General features: G+C 34.5%; 1 protein-coding gene across 2 annotated transcripts in view; it reads right to left on the bottom strand.

Moving 5' to 3' along the window:
- Positions 1 to 21,621, bottom strand: part of SNX7 (sorting nexin 7) — an 87,759-nt gene that overhangs the window by 12,168 nt on the left and 53,970 nt on the right. For both annotated transcript variants that reach the window (XM_079117703.1, XM_079117702.1), the window contains one exon: positions 8,778 to 8,930. In XM_079117703.1, the coding sequence (XP_078973829.1) occupies positions 8,778 to 8,930 (153 nt within the window). The remainder of the gene's footprint in view (positions 1 to 8,777; positions 8,931 to 21,621) is intronic.

The raw sequence follows: 21,621 nt of genomic DNA, 5'->3' as shown, positions 1-21,621 counted from the left end.
CTGGTGCTCCCAAAAGATCTAAAATGTGGAAAATCTTTGTAGGAGGGATTCATATAAAAGCCTAAATTTGAATTCCTTTCAACTCATGCTTTCTGTATATTTTAGCATCACTCTTTTGGACTTAAAACATCAGTTGCATGGAATTTGTCCAATTTAATAATGAATACTTCAAATATTGGATATATGTGTTTTTATTCAACCATTCACTGAAATACAATGAACTATAAAGAGAGCACATTTATCTTTAGATTATTGGAAAATTTATCAACATTGATGTTGAAGCGTATTATTTTAAAGCATTTCACTTAAGTGTTCTAATTCATTGTTCTAAAGACTTGTGAAGGGTATATGTATGTATGGGGTCATGGTGAGGGACAAAAGAAAAAGTGTTAATACCTTATCTGATAGATTCAAATGGGCAGAGAGCACACGGTTAAGACATGATTAGCCAATGGCATCATGATACACAATTCTAAAGAGGGTAAACTCATCCTCTTTATTCAAGATGCTGTATCACGCATTGTATCATGAGCATGTGTTAAATCATTTTCTTTTCTAATCCTCTGCTATTCAGAACTCTGATTGATTTAACTTCACAAAAAATACATTTAGTCCAAAGGATGGGTAGACTGTCAGTGCTATGATGTAACTCTGCACTTTACACCTATGCTCAATTACATTTGTATAGATAATTGAGAAATAATTATATTATAGAAAACAGGGAAATGGTAAGAATATTTTAATAGAAGTTTTTAAGAAATTAGAAACCTACAAACCAAACTATTCCAGACTTATATGAGACATAATAAAAGACAAAGTTATGTAGAGCTAAAGTTATGACTTTCGAATATCTAATTTAGAACAAAAATCATCATCTAATCTTAATTGCAGATATCCTTGAGTTCAGATTATAAATCTTGCTTCCTCATTATCCAAAATTCCTGGTAACAATCTGTCAAACTAAAAGGCAGTTTCCTGCTCTCTGAGGCAACTTATCTCAAAGATACCTCCCCACCACCACCACAGTCAACCAGTAACAGAAGACCTCAATATCCTACTATGAGCAGTCCAAAAAGGTTTAAAATAAAGTATTGTCCATTGATGATTCTGGATCCACAGTCAATGGTGAAGTCTCTCCTCAGTAAGAAAACCAAATTTTAAAGTCCTAAGATCATATGAGGCTATTTTATCTCTCATTCTCTTGCTCTGTTCATTTTTATCCCACATTAGATTCTATTTGAAATAAGAATGACTTGCTTGAAAAAAAATGATGTCTATGATATAGATGGTAAAAAGGAGGACAAGACAAATCATTGTTGATTTCTTTAGGAGAAACACAAGGAGAAAGCTCTTAGCTATCAATGGATTGCTATTTAATGGCATCAAGAGGATATAAAGTGGGTGTTTCTCTTTTGATGAAGAAAATGACAATTGAATGAACTAGTGGTCTTTACAGAAATAGTGTGACACAGTCTGAATCTCCTAACCCAGACATTGAGGCTTCTAATGAGTGCCTCCAGCAGATAAGTCTAACTAATGTGAGGAGGTAACAGAGAAGGTAACAGACTGGAAAACTTGTAAGCTCTGAGCCTCTCAAGCAGGTATGTTTGCTTTGCAGGAAATCTAACCCACACATGAGCAGACTCTCTTCAACCTTAGGTTGTATAAGGTAGTTCTCAGACATTCTTCATATGGTACCAAAGATACTAACTGCTCTTTTTTGAAGGACTGTTTTTAGCATCATCAGGAAATTTCTGTTCCCTGGTCCAAGGGTTTAAGTTAGGCTTTTGTACCTGTTTTAAGTCATCACTGTAAAAAGAAAAGCACCCTAATATGGATCCAAAAATCCCTGTCCTAGATAATTCTAGATTATTCCATCTCTAGTTAACCTTGGTTGTATGATTAGTAAAGGGAGTTTAAAGAAGATGCCTCTTTACTCAGAGTCAACATAAGAGATGGCTAATATAAAAAAATTAATGATTTAATACAGACTATCTATTATGCCACTTTCCCAAATTTTAAAAGAAAACTTAGATACTACCTGTCATTCCTTTGGCTCAGAACTAAACTCTGAGTAAATCCTCTGCCACTTCATCCTCTCTCTCCAAGACAGGCTGTTTGTTCACAAAGCATTGAGCATTATCAGGTGATTGGGTACAAGGTGCATCAGAAATTACAGAGGAAGTTAGCTACTCTGGAAACAGGTGTCATTATTCCAGTATTTCCACCATTCTGCAGCTATATTTAGTATTACCTAGGAGAAAACCTTGGCCTATTACATGGAGGCCTGTCAATCTTCCCTCCAGGAGTCAGTGTAGAATGAAGGGTTTCAGCTGGGGCTCTGGAAAGACTGCTTTCCAGATAGTAAAGGAAGGATTATTGTACCACTCATTGAAAAAAATAAATAAACAGTATACCCAGCCTGCTCTTTTTGTGAAAATACACATTTTTTGTTTTATGTCTTCAAATACACTAGATTTTACTTACCTCTTTTTTGTGTTTGCTGAACCCTATCAACTTACACTTGCATTCCCCTTAATGGAGAAAAGAGTGAAACAGACATGAGGCAACTCTGCTGGCTTAGTTTCCATAAGGGACTTATTTTATTAATTTTATTATAGTTTATGACAGAAGTTTTTTGCTTCCAAAGGGTTCCTCACAACCACTCTCATTTGACTCTGGTACTCTTGGGAAGTTCTTCACTATTTCCCCACAAACCTCACTTCCTCCTGAACTGCCCTCCCTGACACTTCCTGTTCTTCTCTGTATTCATCCTGGACTGCACCCCCTCTTTCATCTTCACAGTCGCAGTCCATGGTCCACAGGTGTAATCAGAGCTGATTCTTTATCTGGCTCACTCTTCACGTTTCAGAACTGCTCATGTCTCTTAAGTTATGCTGTCTTTTAAAGTCCATGACTTTGAAAGTATAACTAGCTTTTCTATAATTTTTAAAGTCGCTACACTAAATTCTAGGAAATATGACTGAGAATGGCCAAGGTTTCTTTCCTTTGCTTTCACCTCTAAGATTTTGAAAAAAGGGATTTTCTCCCTTGGTTAATGACATGGTAAGGTAAAGTTTCTGCTTTGCTAGTTAGAATTAACTAGCAAATTAACTAGACTAGAAGCTGATCTGCTGATGGTTCTTTTCAAAAAGTTAATTTTCTGATTTTCTACATCTAAAAGAATGACATGTCTGACAAATTCTAAAAGCCACCCATCAGAATCGTCCTTAGGTAACAATTTTATAATTGTTATCAATATAGATTAACCTCATACAATCAGAATGCTTGTTTTCTAGTAAATATTTACAAAACCTGAAAAATGTTCCAAAGTATGTAGGATAATACTGAATTTTAAAAAACAAACTACCTTTTTGCTAGAATTTACCTTTCTCCCAAAATAATAAGGAATAAATTTCTAAATAAATACAATTATACTTAAAGAAACATTTGGGCATTCAATGTTCATCCATTACTTAGTTGAAGGAATGCTATAAGATCTACTTTTTAAAAATTTCTGTTATTTTAAATGACCCATAAATAACTGTACTTAGATTTTAGAGAAGTGTTAGCCCAAGTATTCATTTGGCTAGAGGTATGCCCTTGTAATGATTCTTTTCTTTCTTCATTTTTCTTCTAGAAAATGTACTTCACTATAATTGCTTTTCTGCTTTCTAGATGTCCATATAAATATTTTGGTCATCCACTAAGGACAAACCCTTCTAGTAGATCTGTCTGTTACAATTAAAGCAAATGAAACACATTCAAATATTCCTCCATTAAAAAAATTAACACATTGTAAACCCTATTAATCAAGTGAAAGTATATATCATTCATTCCTACTATACTTTAACTTACTATGGGCAAGATAGAAGCTTGAATTTGGATACCTCATAGTGCTTTGATGATAAATGAACCTTAAATAAATGTTTTGCATAAAGTAAATGACATTTAAAATAAGACTGGTAGCATTTGAAATGTCATACCCATTGGTCAGGTTATTTCTTGATATTCTTGCCAAGCATGCCAAGCAAGTTTCTAAAAAGCTAATATTGATCGTTATTCATAATCTTTTTTGTTTTGTTTTGTTTTGTTTCTAAGATGTGATCTATGTTGTCCAGGCTGTTCCTGGACTTGTGGGCTCAAGTGATCCTTGTGCTTCAACCTCCTGAGTACCTGGGACTACAGGTATCTGTCATCACACTCAGCTTACTAGTATTACTTATGATTTTAAAAAAAGGAGAGAATAGATATAAATGTTCCTCTATTAGTAATTACCTAAACTAATGAAGATATAGCAATACAGTGTATCATATGAAGATTGTGGCCATGTGAAAAAGTATGCAAAAAGAATGGAAAATATGGAAGTCAAAATAATCTATTCACTTCAATCATCGTGACAAAATTAATGTGTTTATATGTTGACACATTTAGAAGGGCCATACAGAAAAGTTTGAATTAATATTTTCATCTTAAATGGTAAGTTTTTGTAGTTCTATTTAAGTACCATTCTCTAAGAAACAGGATTATGAACATTCTGTATTTCTTCTTCATTCATTATTATACCTACTTAGTTTTTGTCATTTCTGGTGAGCATGTATAACCAGAACAATATACTACAAAACAAGAACTCCCAAACATCTACTAATGATTCTAAAATAAACTATGTAAAGGACTAAGGTGTTATCCTTCGTTACATTCACTTGGATACAAATTCCTTAATTTGTCAAAATCATCATTAACAAGTTTATATTACTGGAAACTTGGACAAGATGGGGTGGGGTTGGGGCTTAGAAAGTTAAGTGAGTTGCTATATGTGATACATAGGGCTGGAACAATCACACTAGCTACTAAGAAACGATAACTTGGCAGACATGTGTTAAGAATCTGAACCAGGTATAGCAGCACCTTTTTTTAAATTCCAACTACTCAGGAGGCTCAGGCAGGAGGATCACAAGTTCAAGTCCAACTGTGACAACTTAGTAAGACTCTGTATCAAAAATAAAAACAAACAACAGGCTGAGGATATAACTTAGCACCCTTGGGTTCAATTTCCAGTACCATTTAAAAAAAAAAAAACTTTCATGTGCTAAAGAAGTGCTGGATTCTGCATCATAGTTGCCTTTACCATAACTTTAAGCTACCTCTGTGAATTCTCTATTCTTTATTAATATCAAGTTGTCCTCAAAGTGTTAGAGACAAAAAAACAAAAAAACAAAAAATAAGGATATTAAGATGAACTGAAAAGACTTAAGCAAGAATGTAAAGGAAATTGGGACTGTTTGCCATCTTCTTAATAGCAAAAGGGATGCCACTGGATAGGTAGACAGTTTCCTATTTTTTGTGCCAATGTTGCCAAACCCAGCAGTATTCTAGAGCAATTCTTAATCAGCTGTACTTTCCAGCCAGAAATCCCAAATAAGCACTCAACATCCATTTGTAAGAGGACACAGGATAGTTAAGTAAATTCAATGACATTAAAGTTGAGCTTCCATAAGAACTCATTCTTCTAGAATTCATTTTATCTACCAAGGATCACATCCTCTGAAGCCTTCTTCACTGTTAGCATAATCACACCTATAATAACAACAAATTCTCTTTTGTACCCAATTGAACAATTAAAAATATCCATGTACTTTATCCAATGTGTCTCATTTTATTGTTTCACTGTTCCTTTCACATGAGCAGGAAATCATTTTCTTTGGCTATCTGGGTGCCATTGTATTGCATAATATTCCAATTAATGACAGAACACATATAATCATGGCCCTATAGAATTATAGTGCCTAATGATATCAGTCATCTTAGTGAAGTACACTCTACGATATCTGCACAACTATGAAATCACCTAAGGACACATTTCTCAGAATGGCTCCCTACTGCTAAATGCCACATGACTATACTTTGAAATTATTCACCCTGTTGAGTTAGATTTTGGATTTCACTGTGTTGTTATTCTTGTTTTTCTAAAGATTCAATGATTTTACTCTTAATTATTAGTCATAGAGAACAGAATGGGAATAATACTTGACCTATTCAAAGTTTAGTCAGAGACACCACTTTTGTATTTGGAGTCAACTATCTACCAATAAATCCATGTCTAAGTACAGCATTTCAATATGACAAAAATTGGAATCTGAAACAGATCCATACCTTATATTTATAATCCAATTTCCATTTTTTCCTTTGATATAGAAATTTTAAGTTGTAAACAAGCTGTGACCATTTTACTTTACACAAGCAAATCCAAAGGCAAATGATATGCCCCATTTACCTATTATACTAAGAGCAGATCCCTTTGGGGATTTAGCTATGTAAATGTTGATGAAAAAGGAAGTACTTCCATTAGAATATGATTAAATTAAGCAAGAAATGGCAAGATGTGAAACATTTTACTTCCCTGCATATCTGACACATTTTAAAGTTAATAACAGCAGATTGTTGCTGTTTAGGCCTTGCATTCTTTCTGCTAATTAAGAATCCTTGATTATTTAAGGACTCCAACTTCCTGATTATGCTTTGGTGGACTGATGTGCCAAACATGTTAAATTTTTTTTTTTTTAACTCATGAAAAAAAATCCAACAACAAATAACTGGAGCAGCAAGAATCTTTTGAGTTACACTAAAGAAAATCAATGATACCACCAAAATTATACATCCAAGATGTAGTGCACCTGAGACATTTTTAGTTACATTCAGAAGTATAATTCACTTGGGGGAAAATGTTAAGAACACAAACTGCTGTGAAGAATAAAATTTGCAACATGACACAGTGATGCTAATTTAATTGTTTCTAAGAAACTGTGTTTTGTATAAACTGAATTTAATCTATGAGAATGACAAAACGCATACTTATATAAGAAGTATAGTCAAAACCCAAACATTTTAGTCAGTCTGATGAAAATGTCTGAACTTTTTTTTTTAAAGCATCCAAATTTGAAAAGTCTGGCAGAAATTATCATTTAAAGAAAAACACATTAGTTGTATTTATCAAGTAATTTTTACACCTTAATATACTTATGTGTTATAATAATAATCATGTATAATGTATTGCATATTCTAATTTGGAGAATTTTTTTTATGAATTATCTTGCTGATTGTCATTTAAGTACATGCAGGTTTTACCATAAAGAAGTAGTGGATTTAAACAGGTGAAAATGAAGCCATATGTTGATAAATTATGCTTTATTAAAGAGAAATATCTTAAAATCACTCAAAAATGAGAGATTTATGGGAATTCCTTTAGACAACTGAATTTAATGCAGAATACAAGTCTAAAGAGGAAGACTGAAAATTATCTTTCCAATTCTACCCTTTTGTGAAAAAAAAAAAAAAAAAAAAAAAAAAAGTCCCTTAACACTGTTCACTAACGTCTAGTCCACTACCATGAAACCCCAGGTCAGCTCACATCTCTGTCTGAGATGCTGCAGCAGCCTCCTCCAAACAGGCTCAGTACTTGCTCACCCTGACCCACATATAGCCAGAGTGATTCTTGGACAAGTCAAGTCCTGCCTCCTAAAAACTCTTTAAGGATTTCCATTTCCCTTCGAATGAATGAAAAAAGACTAAAAATTCATAATGTCATCCTCAGCCTCATCTTTCAACTGAACACTACCTTTCCTTCCTCCACAAACAAGCCTGTTAGGTGAATGTGTTCTCTCACTTCTGTGCTTTGGTCCATATATATATATATATATTTTTTTTTTTTTTTTTTTTTCCTGCCCTGCAACACTCTCTCACATCTCTCTGTCTTGCAACCTGTTACTCATCATTTGGGTCTCAGTTCAAACATTTTTTGAGGCAACTTCCTTATTCCTTTTACATTAGGTGAGATGTTTCTGCAATGTCTTTCTACACTGAAATTTACAGTACTTTATTATGATCTCTTTATTACCTCTTTTCATCTTTGACTCTAACTACATGAGAAACGAATTGTGATTATGTTTGCCTTGCACATTCCAGGTGCCCACACAGTATCTGGTGATAGGAGGTGCCCAATTAACTCGTTAATATGAAAATTTTAATATCAGTTAATCTTTCAAAACAAACATTTCAATTTAAAATACCCTAAACTGAAAATCACTCTAGACTAAAATGTGATTTCCTTAATTTATCAATTTCATGTTATTTATTAATTCAACAAAAGATAAGGTTAAAGACATATTTTAAAAAAGAATATTTATAGAAGAATGTTTAGAATATGCTGGGTAGAGAAAAGCAACAGTATTCTAAAATTCATTTGAGAAAGTAATTTGAGAAACAGTTATATAGTGAAAAATAATCATTTGAAAAGAAAAATGATGACTAGGTTCTTCTCTGAACCTCTTTGCCTCTTCAAAAAATGTTCCTATTTCACTAATAGAATAGTATATTCCTTTGTGGTTGTTTTTGAACAGCTATCTAAGCTGGAGATAGCAGGGATATAGAATTAAAGATACAGGCTCTAAATCGATTTTCTGTTTATCCAACCTCTGTTCTTTTCCTTCTGCACTTTACAATATAAGAAAGAGAGAGAGAAAGGAGGGGGAATGAGACAGGAGAATCATCAGGAAGCATTAGCAAATGTTTTAGAAGATTTCAAATCCTTCCAAAACAAGAAACCAAGGGAAAAACACACAAAATGATAACCAGCAACTCCAATGAAACTGAGTTGCCAAAGAAGTCTTCCAGTGTGAAAATCGGTTCTTTAAATTGATTCTTTCAACATAGGATAGTAGAGAGTGAAAGAGAATATAACCTTTATTAAAAACAAATCAGTATGAAGTATCACCACTTACCTGTTCATAATAGTGGATATTCTCCTCAGCCATATCTGTAAATGCTGACTTGATATCATTTTGCATATTTAGTTTCCATCTTTCCCAATCTGCTTTCAGGGCATTATTAGCACATTCTACTTTATCTTCAAGTTTTCCAATCTCTTCTGTAAGCTGAAGTAAACCACAAAGAGAGAGAAATTGATCTATGTAGTCTTGCCATAAGGTGAATTCATTGAATTTAAGTAGAACATGGTATCAAAACAGTTTGAGAATAACTTTTTTAAAAGTTACCAGTAATTATCACATGTACTAGTTAAAGTAAAAAGAACACTGAATTTGGTCAGGGCTACTGAGCAGAGTTCTAAGATCTGCTACCAAGTAGCATTTAACCTTGGCTAAGTCTTTCAAACCCTCGGCTTCAGTTTTACTAATTATAAAAAGAAGGAAATTGAATAACAAATTTAACAAATAATAATTTTTTTTATACTAACACTCTCATTAGGGTGACAATAATAACTATTATGGTGATGATAATTATTTGTTAAAAGATGTGGTTTCATTCATTTCAGTTTCCCAGTCCTCAACTGCTTTGAAGAAAGCTCAATTAACTGACATGTTATAGCATCCACACAGATTATGTTGTCCAATTTGGAGGCCCAGAGACTAACTTGCACAATTTCACTCAGATAACTGGTAACAGAGACAGGTTTATATCTGAAGATGCTGACCTCTAGTCTAAGCTCCATAAGACAGTCTTAGTATGATATTACACCCCTCCCTCTCTTACCCACCAAACTTTGAGCATGCAGTCCACTGACTTATTCTTTATTTGGCAGACCCATATAGTTTACATACTTATATATTTATTCACACTGTGTGTGTGTATATATATATGTATTATACATGCAGGTGTGTGTGTGTGTGTGTATGATTTCTTGACTGTACCAAGCATTCATCTAGGACTTGGAAAATGAGTAGTGGACTTGGGAAATGAGTAGTGGAGATAAAAGGCAAAAATTCCCACTTTTAGTAGAGTTTATACTCTCCAGGGGAAAGATAATCTATAAGCAATATAAAATATAAATTTGGGATAGGAAAAGTGAGAATACTCAAACTTCGGATAACGTGACCAAAGAAAACCTAAATAAGAAATTATCATTTGAATAAAGATTTAAGGAGATGTGAGTGGACCATGGCATTCTCGGTGAGAAAAGTGGTCCTGGCACAAGAAACAAGAAAGGAGGTGACAGGAGGTGGAAGCATGACTAGCTGTTCTAGAACAAGGGGACCAGCACAGCTTCGGCACAGTGAGAGGGAACAGGGAAGTCTCAAGATAGGGGGTCAGCAGGTGGTGGGTGATGGGGCCATAGTGAGCCATGTAGTCTGTGGGATGGCTCTAGGGTTTTATTGCATGAGATCCAAAGTCATGAAGATTTAAGGAGAAATGACATCTTCCTTCTCACGTTTTAAAAGGAGCTTTAGACATTACAACCATTTCATGACTGAATATATTTGTAAAAGGTCACTGTGTAAGAATTTCTATCTCAAACATGTTATAATGTGAAAATATTTTAGACTCAATAAAATGTAAAGTTTGATATATATGGTATGGAAAACCTGAAATAGGTGGTAACATTGAGTTTCCTGGATATGTGTGTGTGTGTGTGTGTGTGTGTGTGTGTGTGTGTGTGTGTGTGTGTGTGTGTGTGTGACAGAGAGAGAGAGAGAGAGAGAGAGAGAGAGAGAGAGAGAGTTAGTTTTAACTTTCTTGAGTTTGCTGAAAAGAACCATCTTGGTGAGACTGTTCAGTACTTTACGGGTATGTGTATTCTTTGGGGCAATTATTTTGCTAACTTAAGAACCTCTCTGATGGGATATTAATTGAATAACTATTAATGAAAGGCTGCAGGTGCTAAGGGATAAGCTAAAAGTAAAACTGTTAAAAGGTCAAACTCAAATAACATCTGGGTCCAATAGAAAAAGCACAAGGGCTACTGGAGCCTCACTCCTCTGGGTCAGATGGAGTTTTGATATTCAAATATTAAGTAGTAACTCCAAGTTTCTCCTCCTCCACGAAGGGTCAAGAGGCACACACAGCAGCCCTAACCAACACTGTTATTCTTCTATAGTTAGGCTTTGCAGTCTAAAGTTATAATGTATTGGAGTGAGATTGATAAAAGAAGTCGTCCCATAGGAATTGGCTTTAGGAAACACAGCATCAGAATCATATATTTTCTCTTCCTCCCCCTTCCTGTGAAAGCTTAAAATGGGGTTACTGTAATAAGGGTTTTCCCTTGTAAATATGTAAATTCCTTTTGTTGAAGACCTCAGGTGTGGTGGTCAGGTTGGTGGGTGGATTCTGCACTCCTAGAGAAGAGGTCTTCCTAGACTCACTCACCTCCAAAGAGGACTGAGATGAAGAGGATTGGCTATGGGTTAGGTCACTATCAGTTGAAGTCCTGCTTCTACCTTTCATAAGTCATGTGACATTGGGTAATACTACCTACTGAAGTTCTATTTTCTTCATATAGAAAATGAACATAAAAATGATAACCTTCACTTCATAGGGATTTTTAAGAAAACTGCACGAAATAAAAAAACATTGTTTCACATCATGCCTGACAATTTGCCTACTATATCTATGACCATCACCATTATCATCATCAGTATTAGTTGGCAAAACTGACACTTCTCTTCTTTTCTTTCTCTTCTGGCAATATGTCATTCTTCTGCCAGACCTGAGTTGATTTCTATAAATATTTCTTTCTTTATTATTTCAACTGGGGAAGGAGAAACATGACAGGAATTTCCTTACACTGAATCATCTTCCATAATTTCAGTTCTAAGAAGCACTAGTTGATAATGAGCATGGGGTATCTAACTCAAAGAATGATCTGGACTACATCTTGCCTAACAATTTATAAAGGCATAATATAATTAGATGTCCTTCCACTCGATTAATTTAAATTTTAGCCATTTCTTTGGTACAAGGATTATGTATTCTGACTCTGCCGTCTGTCCAGGTTCTCAAAGAGCACAGCCAAAGTTAACCAAAGCGGGAGAACGAAATGTGTTAAGATACCTTCCAGGACAAAGGAGCCCCTCTATTGTTCCAGTGTCTCCTCTGACACCACACAGTAGGGTTCAATAACTCTAACCATGGGAAATCCAACTCATAGTCTCCACCATAAAATGGCATGGAAAAGGTTGGGATAAAGAGGATTTAAAGTTTGCATAATTCTTCTTTTCACAGATACTGGCAGCGATTGGGCCCTCTGTTGGAAAAATTGAAGCAAGCAATGCTTTTTGCCAACAAAATGTCATAATACCAGAATTAAGTAACAATAAAAGATTGTAAGATAATAAAAAAGGGTTTGTATTTAATAGGAAGGCTAATGGGTAATTTCTAGCTTTAGTCACACAATTAAAATAAAGTTATTAATACTAAGAACTCAAAACAATATCGTTCTCCAATACTTCATATCTATAGTATCAACAGAAGTAATAAGAACCATTTATTGCATTTCTGCAGTGGGTCATTGTTTTAAGCTATACGTTTTCAAACATTATTTCATCTACTTTGCATAAGTATGTTGTAAATTGGATATTGTTATCTTCCTATTTTAAGCTGGAAAACTGGGAGAAAGAACTGACAGCTTACAGTTGTTTGTGGCATATCAGGGATTCAAATCTGGGTCTGCCTAATACATGTTCTATCTATAATGAATGGAGCGGACAAGGAACAGGGCTAGCTTGCCTGTGATTTTCAAGGTTGAACTAATTCAGCTATCTCAAAGAGTTTGTAATCTATTAAAATAAAAATATGTAAAAGTAAACAAAAACCAAAAATCATAATAAAAAGCAAAATGTGATAACATATCTTCATGGAGGAAAAAATTAAAGTGGTGCATAAAAATAGAGGAAAGAAGATTAATTCTGATTGTGGGGTATTTTGTTAATTCACATGGCAGAGACTGAAGCAAGGAAACACCTGTCTCAGAGAATGGTATGAACACAACCACAGAGGCGGTATGCTACATCATGGGACAAAAGAGCAGACAGAACCTAGTTTGAAGTCTGGAGTGGGTGAGGGAAACCTAGGAAATCCAAGTAGAAAGGCAGATTGAAGATTGACCACTAGAGGGTAGAAATGATATGGAGCATGAAATGGATTCTGCAGGAAATGTAAACCACTGAAGGTTTCGACCAGGACAGAGTCAGATAGATTCCTGAGACAGAGGTATGGCTAGATGGTTAAAGGACAAAGGAAGAGGGGGAAGGACCAAAACCTTTTTAACTAAATTGGCACCAAGAAGATAACCAGGAATGCCAATAAGGATTTGGTTTGCTCCCACTCACTCAACTCACCCTGTAACATTTGCTCAGCATTCATCTAAGAGGCTCTGTTAAGAACTAAAATAGAGGGAGAAGAAATGGACTTTGCCCTTATGAACTCCTGCTGACACAGAGAAATATGAAAGTGATAGGATAAAGAAAACATGCAGGGTATTTTATGCAAATCAAATGACAGGTGTAAATGCACAGAGGCATGTTTACTTTTGAGTTTTCAAAGAATTGCAGGTGGCTCATTAGGGCTTGTACTCAGAGTATGAGAAGGGGAATAATGAATGATGAAGACAGACAGGCAGGTGACTGTCAGGTCCTAGAGGTGCTTTCCTGCAGGCTTTGGATTTAAAGAAGATAAATGGAGCCCTGAAGGAGTTTAAGAAAAGGGAATGGGGGCAGTAACAACAATCAGATTCGTGATTATCAGGGAAACTGATGAGACTGAAATTCTGGGAGGCAGAATCAGGAGAATCTGGTGCCTGGCTAGATGTGGGCACCGGGGGAAAATAGTCTGTGTTGCTGATAAGGTGAACTGGAAGAAGGGGTAGGGTAGGAGATGAAGGCCTGAAGGCAACAGCAGTAAAACAGACACCTCTTGTCCCAAATTGCCCTGTCTTGTCTGCTGAGGCACAGTGTTATACAAACATTAAAACCCATTCAGTTACATACAGGACATCAAATTTCAATTCTGGGACACCAGCAGGAGCCTGGATCACATTTTTATTTTGAACTTTCCAAAGTGACTTTGCTATACTAATTTAGGTGCTTTGGACAAATTAAGACGCGAGACAGATATACCAATGAACACACCAATTGCACCCAAGCAAAACTAATATTTTAAATAATAGAAATTGAGTCATATGCCTGAGGAAGAGAAGTCAAATGCTAAGAAAATCACCTGAAGAAGTGTTAATGGCATCTCAGCACAGCTGATATGCAAAGCTGCACATCCCTTTTGTCTCTTTTTTGGAGGGACTTTTCTCCATTATCAAGGTGCTTTAGTTTCCATCTCAGATGTCCCCCAAAGGCGGGTGTGTTAAAGGCTTAGTTTCTAGCCTATAGCACTGCTGGGATATGGTGGGACCCTTAGAAGGTGGGGTGTAGTGGAAGGTAGTTATATTGTTGGGGTGTGCCCTTGAAGCAGATATTGATGTCCCTTCTCCTCTCTCCTTTTGCTTCCTGGCTGCTACAAGGTAAACTGGCCTCTTCATCATGTTACAATGTACTATACTCTCACAGGGCCAAAGCAACAGGGCAGAGTGACCATGGAGTAAAACCTCTAAAACTGTGAGTCAAAATGAACCTTTCTTCCTTAAAAACCGATTCTCTCAGGTATTTTGTCATAGTGACATAAAACTAATATGTAAGGTTTTAACTTGATATTTTAGTGCTTAAATTGTTTTATAATTTCTTCCAGATTTTTTTTGGGGGGGTCCTGTAAAATTAATGATCCACCTCAGTAAAATACACAAAGATATATACCTGGTTCTATTTGTTACCTGTGACCTTTTTTAATATAACCACTTATTTTGAAGTGCTAAGCTTTTGGAGTTATGTGAAAACTATAAAACATTTTACTAGTTCTAAGTAATTGGCCTGTTATTCACATTCAAATAGAAGCTTTAAGTTTGACATAACTATAATAGAATCAAATCATAATAAGAAATGTAAACAAATTCAATAAAGTTTGTATGTATCATGATTAGATTTGGGGAAATCTGACCTGAAAAGTAACTGATTTTTTTTCTACTAAAAGCTCAAAGAAAAAAAGGCAGCATTGTAGAATTTAGAGGCAGTACCTGCCGATCAAGAAAACCAACTTAGGATTACTGTATACTGAATGATAATGGACTTTATTTCCTTAATTAATGAATGTTTATTCCTGTTTGCAATGGGCAAGGCTAATGGCAGATCAAAGATAATACAACCTAATATGCACATAGATTCTCGAGGCACTTGGGGCTAAATGTTATTTAAAAAGAAAAAAAACAAAACAAAAACTAGGATTCTTAAATTTGATGTTTTTCCTTTATTCTAGAAAAAGAAGTAAGATTAAACTTTTTTTGTTGTTTTTTTGTTTGATTTGTGAAACACTATTGTTCCTGAGACGGGAACATGATCAAACTGGTAATCTTGTAACGTATGTCACTAAAAATTCCTACAATTGAATAAGGGTAAAACAAAGTGAGAACAAAATTTGTTGAAGCCTGAAAAAGTAAAAAGTCTTAAAGAAAGAAATTAAAGGAAATAATTAAGCAAACAAACCCCCCCAAAAAAAAAACAAAACACCACACCCAAAACAAATCTACTACATTAAATATTAAAAGTAGTATTTATAGTTACTGTATTTCATTATTTCTCATCCATGGAACGTACACTCCAAGAAGTGGGGTGTCAACAGAAGAACAAAATATCCATGAGCTTTATTTTATAACCCATCAACTGAAAATGTCCCAGGTTATGTGCAGGGGGTCCATTACTACTTGTCAGATTGGACTTGTTTTGTTTCTTTAATTCTGTTCAAGATTGGGTGGAGAATCATCCTATAATTAAGAGGCCCAAGAGCAGATGCAAAGGTTCCATAAACACCAGATACAACTCTGAATCCTGATCCTCATATTGTGAATGTCTGTAGGTCACATGGAAAATAAGGAAATTAATGTGGGTGAATCCAAGCAGATCATTCATTATTACGAGAAAATGAAAGCTACCTTCTAGTTGCATAGTCTCGCGGGAACATTTTCATCACTGTAGACCGTTTTGCTATATTTAACAGCTTTTAATTGTGAGGTACATATGGCTGCTAATAACACCATAGGTACACTCAACCTCTCAAGCCCCTTCAGTCACACTGCAGTTTTCCTCCTTACAAACCCTCAACACTAGCTTGAGATGAAACCAATCCAAAACTCTACAGGATTTTGATAATATTCATAAATGGCTTATATAAGATTTTAATTTTCTACTACTTTTATAATTTTAAATTTGCAAGAAAATTTTCACATAAATTCAACCATTAGAAGTAGATCCAACATTAGAGAAAAGTTACATAAATATAGGTAAATATTATTAATTTACTGCTTTTTTTAACCAAATTAACCCAAATATGAAAAGTAAAAAATGTTTTTCCCAAAGGGTCTTTAAAAACAGTCTCTACTAATTTACAGAAAAGGTTAAAGTGACAGAACATTTTAGAAACTTTTAAGAGAATTTTTTTTCTGACAAAATGTTATCTTTGAAGTCATATCACATATATCTATTAATTTATCATTAAAATTTACAGATGTGAATTATATTTTCACACAGGTAGGGTAGTAAACACAATATAGAAAAGACTTTTAAAATGGTTAAAAACCATATTCTTCACAAATATAAATCTCTAAAAACATTTTATAACTAATTTTGGAAACAAATGCAAAATTGGATTACTTGTATACTCATAACTAAAGAAGACATAAATTCAAAGTATACAGTGTGCATAACATTAGACATTTGAAAATTGGAAGTTTCTTCATAGAGATTAAAATGTGCTTAAAAACAATTAAGTCTTTTGTTCTTGAGTTTTACCTTTTGTTGCCATTTCTCTACAGTGTTTCCATTACAGAGGCAAGGACTTTCAAATTTACCAATAAAAATAACATTTAATTTGCTAAGCTATTTTACAAGTGGATTTTGAGAGATTATTTGGATTTTCTAGCAGAATATACAACTATTCAGTAATTACTTTAGAATAGCTCTGGATCTGGCAAAGATAGAGAGTGATTTGTTTTGGAGGGATATGTCCAAAAAAAAGAGGACACATCTACCCAGTCAGATGAATGATATCACCTTTGTTATTAAGATGACAAACTGCCCTAATCAATTTTACATTCTTGCTTGAAGTCTTTTTGAGCTTCTTAATGTCTTTGTTTTCTGTCTCTAACATGTTAAAGACAGCTTGGTAATAATAAGGAATATGGAATTCACAAGAGATGTCTGGAGGTTATGGAGAAGGGTAGAGTTAGCTGAGGGAGCTATGATCCAGCATGTCTGTAGCACACAGCAGATTCTTAACATATGCCTGCTAAGTTACCGTTTCTGAAGAACTATTATGATCAGTCCTGCCCTGTGAGTCACATATGGTATCTCACTTAACTGTCTCTATAACTCTTTCCCCTCAATCCAGCTGGCCCAACTTTCAGTAACACAAAAGTAAGATTTGGCATGAGACACAGGTCCCTGTAACTACACTTACACTGCAGAATAGTTCTCAACGATGTTTTTCTTCTTCCAAATTGTTTGGCAAGCTGAATCTAAGGATTATTTTCTACATAAAACTTTTAATTTTATTTATTCATGCTCTATCACAATCTATTCTCCAACCAAAATGCAATTTCTTATTATCTTCAATAAGGAAAAAAAATATATTTTGTGAAAAATATTCATTTGGTTAATGAATCTATTTTGAAATGCCTACTATGAGCCTGTCATTGACCCAGGAATACGAATAAGGGCTAAAGAATAAACAGAGAAGGGAAGCCCCTTCCACAGGGAGCTTAAAGTCTGGCAGGGACTTAGGATCCACATTGCTTTGGGCATTTCCTCTTATTTCATCTTAATAGTTGATTTAGAGTCTATCAGTGAGTTTTCTTTTTTTTATGGAAATAAAGAAGTACTCTCCAAATTAAATTTTATGAAATCCATCATATCTAGATGCAGAAATTGTCATCACTTATCTTTATATCCAATAAATATTTATTATTTCACTAAATACTCCATTGATGAAATTAAGGTATACATTGATACAGATAAGTAAGCAATCAAATGTAATAAATGGGGTGGCATCCTCATTTCCAGGACACATGTCCAGTGCTGTCATGTATGCGGGGAACAAGATGTATACCTGCTAAAAGGAAGGGTGCAGTCCTGACTCGGTGCAATATCCCTGCTTCCTACTGAGAAGGGCTTTGGCTCTAGATCAAGACTTAGATTCCACTAAGCTGCCACTCAGGCAGCTCCATCTTGTTATTCAACTAAGATGAACAACATTTCATCTTAGCTGCCTTGGGGTATTAAGTTAGTTTTGCTTCCTCCTCTCTCTTTTTGTTTAATATTTTCCTAAGTCACTCACATAGGTCATTGTTACAAAACATGGGCTTTGAAGTCCAGTGTTCCAAATTCTGGATTGAGACCTCAACCAAAGTCAAATCCTCCACAGAGTATGGTTTCCTCATTTGTAAAATAGAAAGCACTCACTTCATTGGACTGTCTGCATAAGAGAGCACTCACTTTACAGCATTATCTTGCATACTAAGTTAGAAGTGTATCTGGAACTCAGGCATTTTTAACATGTGAAGTTTAGAGTGGTTCCAGGTGATTATGAGAGGATATCATTAGGGTATCAGAAATGTCCTGACAGAATCGGCTGTCTCATTCACTTGTCCTGTTATGGAATCCCTAAAGAAGACCTGTATAAGAAAGGAACAAGAGTCATAGTGAACACAATATACTACTTTATTAAAAACCTCAGGAAGCTCCCCCAAAGCTCCAATATGCCTGAGGATGTTGGTGGCTCAGCTGGATAATATTGTAGGCCCAAAAGTCTAAGTAAAGGTATTCTATAAGGCCCTTCTCCAAAGTAGTGCAGATATAAAGAACTGAACAGCCATTTCATCGTAATAAATCATTCCTCTCTAATCCAAGAAGCATTAATACCATGAAAATTACAAAATATTAAAGCCCTCAGACAAAATATGCAAATGAACACTATCCCTGATTCAGCAAGTATTTTATATATCCTAGTAACTAAAAAATTCTGTCTAGCAAAGTAAGAAAAATAAAAGCAAAGACCCTCTATACTTCCAAACATATCTGTCAGCCTTTAGCTTTTCTTGTTTACCACAGTTCAGTTTTTAGAAAACATATTAATTCATCCAACAACTATCTGCTGAGTACTTACTATGTGCCAAGTACCATGCTAGGCACAGTGCCCCTATGTGAAATGTTTTCCTTCCTTTCTCGTTCAATTTCTGAAACGCTTCCTTCATAGAGGCATATCTTTACTTAACATCAAAAAGTCCTCCCAATGCTGATAGCTTCACAAATGAGACCAACATGGAAGGCTTCAATGTGTGTTTCTCAAATTGGGATTCTTATTCCCACATCAATACTCAGCAATGGCTCAGAGGATCGGCAAAGCCATGAATAAACATGGCATAATCTTGTCAATATTTTGCAAAGAGAGAGAAAAATACTTTTAAATTAACATAAATATGGAATAGTAGTACTCACATGAAACTATAAAAGATCTTAAAGAAATTTTAAACTTGAATTATTGGGTCTAACATTTATCATGTGCATGTATTCCAACTTCCCCATATTCTAGAAACTAAACTGTTTCAGAAAAATGTTTGAACTATATACCCCATTAAAATATGTTAGAAGTAAATTTGTCTGACTTCTGAACTACATATTTAATAAATAATTAGTATACTTTGGCATGATAATTATAGAGGCATTAACGACCATGATTAATGTTATAGTTTAGATATGAGGTATCCCCCAAAAGCTCATGTGTGACACAATGCAACAAAGTTTACAGGTGAAATGATTGGGTTATGGGAGCTTTAACCTAATCGTACATTAATTCCTTGATAAGGATTAACTGGGTAGTAGCTATAGGCAGCTCAGATGTGGCTGGAGGAGGTAGCTCCCTGGGGACTTGCCTTTTGAGTCTATATTTCGTCCTTTTTGAACAGAGCTCTCTCTCTCTGCTTCCTGGTGCCATGTTCCCAGCTGCTTTCCTCCTCTACAATCTTCTGCCATAATCTTCTACCTCTCTTTAAGCTTCAAAGAATGGAGTCAGCCATCATTGGACTGAGACCTCTGAAATGGTGACCCCCAAATAAACTTTTCCTCCTCTAAAATTGTTCTTGTCAGGTCTTTTTGGAAATAGTGGCAAAAAAGCTGAATAAAACAACTAGTTGTCAAGGTACCAAGTATAAAGAGTATGGGTAGAGAAAGAAGTTTCCCTATAGTTTATTTCTCTAGGAACAGTTGCCAGATGACAGATGAAAATGTCAACTCAAAATTTTTCTCAATCCCTGTGATCTCTCACTACTAAAAAGCAATCTATGGGGGATTTAACCTATCTCCCTTAGAGAGAATCATCTTTGCTGAATATTCAATCATTAATCCTTCATCCTTTATCCCTGATATTAAAATCTAGAATAAGTGGCAAATAAGCAACCCTTATCCTCACCCTAAAAGTTCTTTATTTACAAGTAAATTTATAAGGGCATATGGGAAACATGATTAATATTGAGGATTTCTCCAATATTATGACTGACTCCCTAACATATAACCAGCTTGAGAGCTATTCCTATGCAGAATCATGAGTTATCTCTTCATTAACAATAATGACAATCTCACACAAATTAATCTACTGTATAGATATATATGAGACTAGAATAACCTTGATATAAGTACTGACATTTCTGGTACAAGGAACAATAATTAAAATTTGTATTCAAGCATAAAAATTCAAAATTCAAAATTTCTAAAAAAACAAAAAAAAAAACTGATCAAGTCAAATCCAGCAGTGACCAGTTTGGGTCTCCTCCAGTCATCAAAGTATGGCTAATATGAGAAATTCAATTAGGTTAAATCAGCACAATGAGAGAGTAATACAGAGAAAACAGAAAATTACCTGGGCAGGTACCAAACGCCACTCAATATAATTTAACACCTACTTATGTAAATCAATCTCTTGTCAAGTAGGAGTAGATAAGAAATGTCCTAATCTGCTTAAAATACTATATATAAGAAAAAAATTGTAACATACATCATTACAAATGGAAAGAATATTGAAATCATTTACTTTAGAATTAGGAGAAATACAAGTATTTTCTATAACTAATAACACTATCACCTCTTTTTTCACTAGCTTAATAACAAGTGAAAAAAATCACTAAGATATAATTATTGGATAAATTAGACAAAATGACCAATATGCACTCACAATAGTATTGACTACACAGAAAATGAGTCTCTACAAACATTAAAAATAATTAAGATTCCAGACTTAATGGCACATGCCTCTAATACCAGCTACTCAGAAGGCTGAGGCAGAAGGAGCTCAAATTCAAGACAAACCTGAGCAATTTTCAAAATAAAAGAAAAAGGCCTGGAGAAAGAGCTTGGTGGTAGAGTGCTTGCCTAGCATGTATAAGGCCCTAGCATGTATCAATTCCCTGTACAATAATAATTATTATTATTATGTATTATTTAATAATAATAATTATTATTATTTAGAAAATCACCAAATATAAGATAAATTAGCAAAAAAGTTACATTTCTGTACCTAAGTAAAAAAAAAAAAAGTTAGGCAATAAAATGTTTTGATGTATAAAATTTATGGTAAATACAAAACAAAAGGAAATTACATAAAATAAAACAAAGAAGATATAGAAGATCTTATAGGAAAAAATTTAAATCTTCATTGAGAGATATTAAAGGACACTTAATGGGGAAGTAT

Source organism: Sciurus vulgaris, assembly GCF_902686455.1.
Source record: "Sciurus vulgaris genome assembly, chromosome: 1".
NCBI lineage: Eukaryota > Metazoa > Chordata > Mammalia > Rodentia > Sciuridae > Sciurus > Sciurus vulgaris.
The sequence above is the reverse complement of the archived record's forward strand: the minus strand, read 5'-3'. Positions and strand labels throughout refer to the sequence as shown.